The sequence below is a fragment of the Gossypium hirsutum genome, chromosome D06 (assembly GCF_007990345.1).
Source record: "Gossypium hirsutum isolate 1008001.06 chromosome D06, Gossypium_hirsutum_v2.1, whole genome shotgun sequence".
Taxonomy (NCBI): Eukaryota; Viridiplantae; Streptophyta; class Magnoliopsida; order Malvales; family Malvaceae; genus Gossypium; species Gossypium hirsutum.
The window spans coordinates 44,413,584-44,425,344 of NC_053442.1; the positions used below are offsets into that span (position 1 = coordinate 44,413,584).

General features: G+C 31.2%; 1 protein-coding gene and 1 long non-coding RNA gene across 2 annotated transcripts; one reads left to right on the plus strand and one right to left on the minus strand.

Moving 5' to 3' along the window:
• The first annotated feature begins 4,853 nt into the window (after positions 1-4,853).
• On the plus strand, positions 4,854-6,629 carry LOC107901673 (uncharacterized). Its single transcript, XR_001685359.2, has 2 exons — positions 4,854-5,053; positions 5,143-6,629. It is a non-coding gene; the product is annotated as an uncharacterized lncRNA (long non-coding RNA).
• A 1,295-nt stretch (positions 6,630-7,924) lies between these two features.
• Positions 7,925-9,770, minus strand: LOC107901672 (dof zinc finger protein DOF1.4). Its single transcript, XM_016827762.2, has one exon. It carries the CDS (start codon positions 9,006-9,008, stop codon positions 8,175-8,177), a length of 834 nt encoding a protein of 277 aa, XP_016683251.2. The 5' UTR covers positions 9,009-9,770; the 3' UTR covers positions 7,925-8,174.
• Between the last annotated feature and the right edge of the window lie 1,991 nt (positions 9,771-11,761).

Genomic DNA, 11,761 nt, shown 5'->3' on the forward strand with positions numbered 1-11,761 from the left:
GCTAAAGACAACTAAATGGGAACAAATTAACCAATAAGTAAGGAGAAAACATATGTTCTTTCTAGTACTATCATGATACACATGGCATAATTTAATTGATTATTTAATATGTTTTGCATAATCTAATTAATTGAAAATGATATTATATTTTTCCCAACTCAGCAAATTTTTTACATCTCATTTGATTTTAGTTTGACATGTACCTAAGTTCAATCAATTTTGGTATGTAACTATGTGTATGTGCACTTTTGGCTTTAAAAATTGTTGTTTGAATGTGGTTATTTGATCGTGGAATGTAAACGGTCTCAAACTTGATATGTGTTGAGTGTTTTTTTGTGTATCCCCTTTTCAAAAGGGTTAAATTCTCTAGTTATATGATACGATTATTGTTTATTGATGTGAAATCATAGGTAGGTCCACATGCATGCCAACACGTACCCTACTCTAGGATTAACACGTGTTTTTTATCTGTGGGTTTGCCTGCATGGTTGTGTGAACGCACATCGTGTGAGCTCATTAAAGGACACGAACAACACTTGTGCGAACTCAAGGTGCGAACAATGTAGGCTAAGAGCCTTTGGTGATTCATTATGCAAATAGTTCATCTATTATCCCCCACCTTGTACATGTAAGCTCTAAGAAGGGGGACCCTGCTGGCTGTGCACACCTTGGAGACCCCTAAATTACTTGTCATCCCTCTGAAAAGTTTTACAAGCTGCTCTTTTAATTTCCTCTGCCTCAACGAACTTATGTGTCCTCTCATACAAGTATGCCAAACTCTATGGTCTATTATCAGTAAATGAATATTGCACGTGCTCGTTTCGGACTCCCATGATCAAGGCATCAATGGCCCAATGGTTTTCCAAGTTCTTTTTGTTCAACGTGGCAGCATGGAATCACTTGACATAATCTTGCAAAGATTCTCCATCGCACTATTTCACTGGCATCAAACCCATAGGAGTGCTCATTATTGTCCTATAGGCTCGAAATCTTGCCAAAAACATTTGTCCCAATAGTGAAAAGCTTTGAATGGAGCCTTGGGGCAAGGATAAATACCAACCTTTCGCGCTTTCCTTAAGAGTCAACAAGAAAGTTTTACACTTCACCACTTATGAGGTCTCTAATACATTCATATAATCATTATATTGAATGAGATGGGCTTTGGAATCCCTCCTACCTTCAAACATCTCATTTGGCACTTTAAACTTGGATGGTATACTAACAACTACTATTTTTAGAGATAAAGGGTTGTTAAAACAACACAACCAGTCCATGTCTTGTACATCAGGGTGCACCACTCAAACATCTCTACGCAAAGCATCCATCTCATTTTGCCATGGCTTTGCATATGCTCCTACAGTCTCCTCCTAAAGAGGCGTGACATGGTCCTAAAGATTAGAGTGGTCAAACTGCATCTTTCTCCTCAGCTCTTTGTTCTTTCTTAGTAGCTCTTATTGAAACACTTGTTGTTGTTAAAACTTGGCACTTTATTGAGTCAAATGTTCCTTCATCAAGTTGAGTCAAACTTGGCACTTGTTGTGGCGATGCTCCCTAATCAAAGGAAATTGACGGTCCTTGCCCAGAAGGAACATTTAGATCTAAAAAAGTGGAGGCACCTACTTGGCCTGAGTTGGCTAGATTTTTTAGTCGCTCATCAAACCAACTAGCAAAAAGGTCCATTTCACTAGGTTGATTGTTGGTGCCAAGACCTCCTGCTTGGTCCGACAGGAAACTTCTAGGGAAATTCTTATTAGAGTGAGCCATATTAGTTTTTTGATTATCTGAAGATCGAAAGTCTGTACATGCTCTCTATACAAAATTGTTGAGAGTTTTTGGGTATCCCCTTTTCAAAAACGTTAAATTCTCTATTTATATGATACAATTACTGTTCATGGATTTGATATCATAGGTAGGTCCTTATGCAAGCCAACATGTACCCTACCCTAGGATTAACATGTGTTTTTCAAGTATGGATTCGACTGCATGGTGATGCGAACCCATATCGTGCAAGCTCATTAAAGGACACAAACATCTCACGTGCGAATGTAGGGTGCGAACAATATAGTCTATGGGTCGGCACCCAATCGTGTAACCGAGTAATGAGTCGGAATGACGAGTACCATAACAATATGATATGTTATATTGTCAATGCTCCTGATGAGATAATTAAAAATATTCATGACTTAGTATGAAATGCAATAGGTAATTAGCTTATAGTAATAAAATATTGATTTAAGGTTGGATGAAGTATTGGTGTGCTTAAATGGATGTTTGCATGTTGTTTTTGTTGTTTGATAACAAATGGAATGTGTTTAGAATTGGTTCTGTGGTCGAGTCGGGTATAGGATGTTACATTCTCTCTAATGATTACTTGCTAAAAACTAAACAAATGGAGAAATAGATGCATAGACTAACTAAATAAAGCTCTCATGTTAAGATTCTATAAACATTTTATGAAAATAGCTTAGTTACCTTTGCTAATTTAAATAGAAATTGAGATTGAAACCAAGGTTTTTATTTTTTATTCCTTTTCTGGTTGAACGGCAAGAACAAATGAAAGAGATGATTCTCTCATCTTTTTCCTCCTCAATATTATATTTAGATTAAGAAATTAAACCATAATTGATTAGTTTTATTAAGAAATTTTATACATAATTAATTTAATTGTAAATTAAATTAAGTGCCATTCATCATCATTTTCCACTAAAATTAAAACAACAATGGTTTAATAACCATTTTAGTCTTTTGGATAATTGTTATCTAGGCCCCCAAGTTTTTTAAATTAAAATTTATTAGCGATTAGACTTTTATAATTTAGTCCCTGAGTTTTAATTAACTATTTTCTCAATTAAATTAGTTAACCGATCTTTAATATATTTTCATATTAACTCTATAAATATTCTTATTTTACCTTTATGGACTCGTTTATAGAAATGAGATTTCGAAACCGCATTTTTCCACACCACCTAAAATTTAGTTGTTACAACATCTTAGTATTACCTAGCCTTTTTCAGCACATAGATATCTGCAAGGATAATTCTGAGGCTCTCGAATGGTCAGGTATAATCTGTTTGTATCCTGTGTTTTAATTGTCTTTGTCTCATGTTTAAAAAAACAGCATAGGTAAAAATATTTATGTAACAAATTTATAAAAAATATATATATAAGAATCAAATGTGGCTTTGATTGAAATGGTAAAGTTGAGATGGTGCACATGATGTCTTGGTTTAAACCTTGTAATTCTCATTATGCATATATATACTTTTAGATTTATTAAATATTAACAATATATAAAAAATTATAAATATCCTCAAAATAATATTTGTTACTTTATAAAATAAATAGGTTTTCAATAATTTCCTACCTAAATTAGGACCCGATTTGTATGTAATACCAACCCAATCAACCTCTTAATATATAAGTATAAATACAAAACATTTTGTTATTTATTCAATTAAAACAAAAGTATTTTAATATTTAGGGTTAAGATTATTAATATTTTTTTGATGTTTCTACAATAAAAATTTAATAAAGGTGATAATGGGTTAGGTTGGACCGGTATGTAGTATTAGTCTATTTCATACTAACTTAAGCCTACTTTGACATAAAATATCAAATTTTACTCAACTCTAGTGATATTTATAAATAATTAATTCAAGTTTGTTTGAGAGCTCCCCATATTTTTAAGTTTTTTTTAAATATAAAGTTATGTTATTTTTAATTTACTATTAAGTAATTTAAATATATTTTTAATTTTTTTTGGTAATTAAGAGAAAGGAATGAAATTATTTGAGATCGGACTTAAATTTTTATACTTACGATATAATATTTTTGTCATTAATTTAAAAGGTTAACTTCGTTGATTAAAATTTTAAAAATAAATAATTTAATATATTTTTTAATGTTTATATTATATTATTATAGATTTAATTTTTATATAATATATATTACACAATTTATACAAAAATAAAATATTATATTATTAAAAAATAGAGTCAGGCTAAGCTTAGTGTTTTAAGTGTTAGGAGCCCACGGTAGCTTATATTTTAAATAGATCTACAACTTTTTACTCCGGTCTTTATTTTAAACCTAATATTTTTATCCAAAATTTAGACGGAATTTCAAACTTCAACAACTTACTCAATCACAAATTTAAATTGCAAATAAGTTAAAAGAAAGGAGTTTAGAATAATGTGATTCTCAACGAGAATGACGGTTTGTGAGCAAAGCACATACTTTTAATGAAAAATAACAAACAAAAAGAATATATATAGATAATTATTCTATATACTACTAATGGAGTGAAAAAAATTTCACAATCAAGTTTAGGTTGATACCATTTATTTTTAAGGTATAATAAAATAATATGTAAATAATTAAAAAAGATGTTTGGAATTATCTTAGATCCGCTTATGGAGTGCTTTTTATTTCACTGGAGTAAACAAAATAATTACCCTATATATATATGAAAAATACTTGGTATACTGTTAGTGAAAATTATTTTATTCCACGTCAAATGTTCTATAAAGATAAAATAAAATATTTAAAAAAATATATTATAATTTCTTAAGACTGCTTATAGAATAACCAAATTGCAACCCTAGACGTTGGGTTTGTGTTGGACTGTAGGGTCCTAATGACAACCAATGGGAAAGGCTAACCATCAGAGTTGGGTGGAATTTGGACTCCCATAAATAACTAAAAATCACCTCTCACCATCCTCACTTAATGGGCTCAAATTCCTGCAAATCAACCCAAACCCCTTCTGGACCTAACCTCAAAACCCTTGTTCCATGTTTGCTTTTTTACTTTGAGGTGGGTTTTACATACATGAAATGAAAAGCCTTGAAACTCTGAAGTACAGACAGTACCAGAGTTTTCTTTCTTTCTTTGATAAAACTATCTTATAAAGTACAATTGTAGTACACATTGTACCGATATTGTATTGACAATCTTCTTCATAATAGTTCGAATATATATTCATTCTCTTGTTACTGCCATCCCATCAAAGCACTTTTGGTTGTTTAGTTTTTCTTTTTGTAATAATCAATATGTAAGTCTTTATATATTGGTTCACTTCAACATTTTTATGTGCAAATTTAACAATTTTCAGGGTCTTTTTTTTTGGGGGGGGGTGTGCAGATGAAGAGCATGTAAAGGAGACGTTACTTGAAGGGATTATTCGTCCGTCATTCTATTTCCTCTGCATTTCCAGGTAATTAATTGTCCCCTGTTTTTTTAAAAAAAATTGAAAGAGGATCTTTCTTCTTGTACCATTACTTCTAAACAAGCGAACAAAATTATTTGGCATGTGGCTTTGCATGACACTACTTTAAATTAACATTATTAAAAACAATGACAATTAAAGTAGTGTCCTGCAAACTCACAAACCAAATAAAACTCTCTCCAATAACTCTTTATACTAATATTATTATTCTTGGAAAAATAAGTCGATCGATTTGAAATTTTGAACCTATGTTTTGCAATTAAAGTAGAAAAATCTAAACTTAAAGAGTTATTTCCAGAATTTTTCGTCGTCTCTTAAAAGTTATCTTTTCTGTCAACATTAATTTCTCTCAATTAAAGGTTGTGTTTTGTCATCCAAAGCAACAACGAAGGTCAGAGTTCTAGATGAGTGAGGAGGGAACTGAATTTTAGATGGGTGAGATACATGGCTTAGGTCCAGCATAGAATTGTGGATGGAATCATCCATTCAAATCCAAAAGTTTATTTCAAAAATGAACTTGGTTAGAATTTAATATTTGTTTTTGCCTTGAATAAAAAAATAAGTTTATTTTCAAGTTGGGTTAAGTCCGAGTTTAAAAAATCGATCTAGATATTTTGTATGTACCCGATTCGACTCGATCCATGTGCATCTCTAGTCAAGCCTCTTGAACTTGGTAGGTGATGTAAAAATTCGGCTTCATCGATTTGATAGACTAATGTTATGGACTGTACATTAAAACCCGTGATCAAATCAAACAAAATCATTTAAGGATGTTAATTGATTAAATTGAGTTCACTTAACCTATTTGGATCGACTCAATTCATAAAACATATAGAAAATTTATATACTTGTAATTTGGTAGTTTAGTGGAACACTTGTGAGTATTTATCCTAACATTTAGTATGAATTATTTCTGTTGGCTTAAACTTCCGTGACACTAACACGTGGCTCTACCATTATACAATCTACAAGTTTGTGTTCCATTCACAATGTTGTTGCAGAGTAAATTCTCCTGGTTCTTTCTTGTCAGATGTGATATATCAAAGGCATCACTAAAATTTTCCCATGGCTGTGTTATCAAATTAAAGGAAACGTGGTAAAATAACATAATGGCAGTGGCAGAGGCATCGCGATATTTGCCAAATTTTCCCGACTGATTTGAGCCGTACGACTTATTGCTTGAATCTTCCTATCAATGCTTCGAAGGTTTCTACACATCCCTTTCTCTAACATCAGTCAGTCAAATGAAAAGGCGTTGTGATCATGCATTTGTTACCCTGTGAAACGACACGTTTAGCCTACAATCATTCAAGCACTTCCATTACGAAATTTCGTTGTACCCATACAACACAAAAGGGCAAAACAAAAGATTCTTAAATTAAATTAACCAACAATTTAACCATGGCAATGGAACAAATTAGGATACATAGCCCGGAAAGTGTGGCCCCAATGTGCACATGCTCTCAACAAAGCATGTCGGAACAAAGATTTGGGTGCCCTAATTAGCATCAATGAAATCTACAAACGCCACAGTTTAGACCGACCTGTAGAGGAAAATAACTAATACAAAAACACATCTACTTTACAACCAAAATGCTGTGGGACAGAATGATTCTAAACAAATGGTCTTAAATTATAATTACTAATATTCAAAATATTCAAAAATATATGCATTAATGCATATCCACAAGAATCTTCCATCACATCCAGTTCGCCCATTATAGCTGGAACAAGCCCATGTCTGAACCCACCCTTATATTATTATATATACACCAACACATATTTGTATATGATATCCATCACATCTAGCTATTGTTGCATTATTATATTCTTATTTGTGCCGTATAAGAGGTGGAGTACTAAATGTACACCTTCCCCCTAAACCTGAATCTGCATAATGACAGCTTCAAACAGTCTTTAATTCTATATTCCCTTTTTGACAGGGCTGATTAGTATATATTGAAAAAAAAAAGTAAACTCAGCCAGGCCCAACATCACGGTCTACTAATTTTATTTTTCTTTCTTTTTTATTTGTTTCACTTCTTTGTTTCCTTTTGCTATTTTTGCAGTGGTTTTTTTGTTTTTAAGGGATAAATAGTATAACTAAATTTTCATTTTAATTTTAATATGTACTTTTATATTTAAAATTTTAATTATATTCAATTCTTATAAATTATTAATATAATTATTGATATAGTATATGTTTATGTTTATATACTCTATATATAAATAATTATATTTATCATTTAAAAAATAAGTTGATCTATTTATTTTTTTAAATGTGTAATTAAATCAAATTAAAATTTTATATAAACATTTCAAAATCTAATCAAAATTGTATTTTAATCAAAATTCATATAATTTCGACTTAATTATAGAATGTTAAACATTAGGTGATAGACTATAGTATTTAAAATAAAGAAAAATTATTTGTTTGCCCGTAAGTGGAATTAAAAAATTCGACAAGTAGAAGTAAGACATTGCATGTGTCTTTAGATAATATTAAAAAATAAAAATTAGTTAAAGTAGATATATTCATTCATTTAACCTTAAACAACCAACAAAACAATAACACTAAAATTTAAATAAAAAAAAACATAGCATTTTATGAAGTTAACAATTAATATGTAACCATAGATTTTAGTTTTTCTTTTTCCATTTTTGGTTCTTCATGTTTCTTTAATAAGCTATGTCTGACCTAAGTTTTTTTTTTCTTGTTACTAATATTCAGATTAAAAATGATAACAAAATATTGAAAAATAGAAGGGAAAAAAATCTATCTCAACATTGCCGGGGCAAATTCTAGTTAATTAATCAATCTCAGAAAGGGGGAAAATACCTCTCCCCCCCCCCCCCAAAAAAAAAAAGAATTCTTAGAGTAACAAATATTTTAAAGAGAGAAAAAATTTGAACCGGCCAACATGTATAATTAATATATATGCATGGTTTAAAGATCTTTCCATGGTTTGATCTCAGAGTCATCCCATGGAATGTTGAGATCAGTAGAGACAAGTGCATCAATATCATCCCAATTCCAGTAGTTTGCCATTTCAATGCCATTGCTGGTAATAGGTTCTTGCCAGGTCAGTGAACCAGTTGGATCCTCCCTCGTTTCTCCACTATAGTTGTAGAGACTCGAAGACTGAAACGAGGCTGATATTGATGATGGGAATGTTTCCAAAGAATATGAGCTTGAACTTGAAAATGGAAACGGCAAAGGAAATGGAGTCTGTAAGCCTTGAGACATGGTAGAATCTAAGCAGACTCCATTGTTTCTGCTGAAAATTTCTCTCTCCGAGTTTCTGCAATTTACAGAATTTTGCTGCAACGGTGAATGAAATTTGATGTTCGGTATGTACTTTTGATCGGCAGGCGGAAGCTGATGCGGTTGAATAGCGGAAGAGGTGGAGCTTTTGATGGTAGTTGTGGTTGTTTTACTGGCAGAAGCGGCGGCGGATGTCTGATGCCGCTTGTTTTTACGGCCTCCACCAACGGGAACATTGCGAAGATTACCACCTTTAGTCCAATGTCTTTTACAGGTCTTGCAAAAATACCTAGGTTGTGACTTGTTATAGTTGTTGTAATAACAGAACTTTGTGTTGGAAGAATCACACCTTGGACACTTCAATGGCGGTTCCAATTGCTGCAGCTGGTTTTCTTGATGATGTCGCCTTTTCATTGATAAAGCTTTTGGACGCTCCATAATTGGAGCCTGCAACAAAGACTGGCCCTGGATCCACTCAACCTCATCACTGGAAACCTGTTTACAACTCAATCCCATCCTTCTCTCTCTCTCTCTCTCTCTCTCTCTCTCTCTCTCTCTCTCTCTCTCTCTCTCTATGTATGTGTGTGTGTGTGTGCGTCAATTTTAGAAGCTCTTTCAAAACCATAAAAATTTCAAGCTTTTGAATGGAAGTGAAAGAAGGGATCAGATAATCGAAATAAGGTGATGAGAAATGAGCAGTCTTTGAGCGCCCTCTGTATCGTTCATATTATGCAAAGGGAATAATAATAATATTTAATATTGTAGTATGAGTAAGTAAGGTAAAAAAGAGAATCAAAACTAATGAAATTTGTTTGTTGTGTGGTGTAATGTGATGGTGCAAAAGAACTTTATAGAGCAAAAGGAAATGAAGAAAGAGAGTTGCTTAGGGGTGAAGGTGATGGTGGGGGTTGTGACACGTGGGATTGGGTGGACCGTTCATAGTGGAGTGATTGAATGATCTGTAAAGAGAAGGGGAAAGAGTTTCATGTTGTACTATATTAAAGTATTAACCAACTGTAATTTAAGGTGAGCTTGGATAGACGATACGTTTATTTGTAGTTAGTATAAAAACAACAGTGGAGGTGAGATTAGATATTGTAGCGATACTGTATCGTGAGACAAAAAATAAACTAAACGCACTGCACCGCACCCAATCGTCTATCCAAACCCACCCTTAGTAAACCACTTGCATGGACGCGTTGGCTCCGCCATATCTATGAAAATGATATATCGCCCTCGAGGTTGATTCTAGAAATTTGCTAAATTAGATGAATATGATTTGAATTATATTTTGTTTTTTATTTAAAAATGAATAAATTAATTTTTATACGAGAAAATTAGTCATTTTAAATTTTTTTATCTATTCTTATTATTAAAAATTGGTCATTTTATGTTAGTATGAGATACAAGTGACACATCACGGTGAAACTATTTAATTATTTCGTCATCCATGTCAATTGTTAACAATTGAAAGGAATAAAATTTTTAACAAAACTTGTCAATTTCTTTTTTAATCTAATATAAATAGATTAATTTACTTATTTTTTTAAGTAAAATAAATAAAATATAATCTATCTCTTATATAATGGTTTCATGATATTTTTATGGCTAAAATGGTAAAATTATTGCTATCAAAGATTCAAGAGTAGCCCATGCCATGATAAAATTGAAATTATGAAAATTTGAGAGTTAAAAGTAAGAATCATCTTGTCTTGTATAGTTTATAATCAATATGGCTATAATGATACCCCTTCTAATAAAAAGAGTAGCCAATACCATCCATGCATAGAAGTTTGAAGCTATTGCTATATTTATAGTATAAATAAATATATATGGCTTGTAGCTAGTTAATTAGGGCCCATTTGGTGTCAAATTAGCAGTCACCACCGTCCATGAAATTAACTTGTCTCTTTTCTCTAAAATGGCAGAAGAAGCAAAGAAATAAAAAATCAATAATTCACTTCATTTCTGTTCCGCATATGAACCCCGAGCGAATCAGATTTAGGGTGTAATTAGTTTTTTTTATCGTTATAATATTGGTAGAGGTAAGATGATTACAAGGTTTGAATTCATGTTATTTGAGTGTTGGATTAAAGTTTTAATTAATACTCCAACCAGATATTGGCTCATATTACTATTTTTGAAAGATGATATTTCTGTTAAAATATGCTTTAGGTTGTTATTCTCTTCACAATAATTTAATTTTTTATTTTAATTTTTTAAATTTTAGTCCTTTAAATTTAAAAATTTAAGTTCAATTATTAACATAATTAAAATATATTTTTTAAATTCATTGGTATGACATTTTAAAATTAAAAAAAAAATTTACTTGATAACTATACAACCAACGAATGACGACATAATGCACATGGATTTAACAAAAGAATTTAAAAATTGTTAATAATTGAACTTACATTTTTAAATCTAAAAAGTAGAGGAGTTAAATTTCTAAAAAAAAAAATAAAGGACTAAATTCTAAATGTATAAAGAGTACATAGACTTGTAAAATATTTTAACAATAATATTTAATATCTATTTTTTTTAAAAAATCAAATATTAATACTTGTAATTTATATTTCAGGGTTAAACTACTTTTCAATAGCCCCTCTAAAATTAGGTCATTCATTTTTTGGTCACTTCAAATTTTTTTATTAATTTGGTCACATCAGTCCACCTTTAGATCCATTTATTTTTATTTCATTTTTATTTATTTTTTTCCCTTTCCTTATTCTTTTTCCCTTTCTTTCTTTTTATTGGAATACTCTCAATTCTTGAAATTTTCTCTTGCAAAAATATGGTGAAATCAGATAACTCCAAAATTATTTTTCCTAAATATTTATAAATGATTTGAAATTTCAAAATCTAGGGATTAAAACTACCTTGAAATTAACTCAGAATTTGAAGAACTTGAACCATTAAAACACACAAAATAAATAAATAAATAAAAGTTCCCCAAAAATCTTCTGGAAAACCCTCCTCTTTACCACTCTAATGAAACCCTTTATGGCAACCATCCATTATTTAAATTATCATCCACATCTATGTAAACTTTTGGGAAATCTCTATCATCTCTGCCTCCTCTAATACCTCTTGGAAGCCTGTCTACTGTGAACCTTCCGTCGGATGACCTCCAAACAGTCAACCCAACTAGAATCTCATACAAATTTGAATACATACAACCGATTCAGCTTTTTCATCACCATCAACAGCTGCAGATAATTCGTTGCAGCAAACGAGGCATGAGTTCTATAATTGAAGCCATGGGAGTA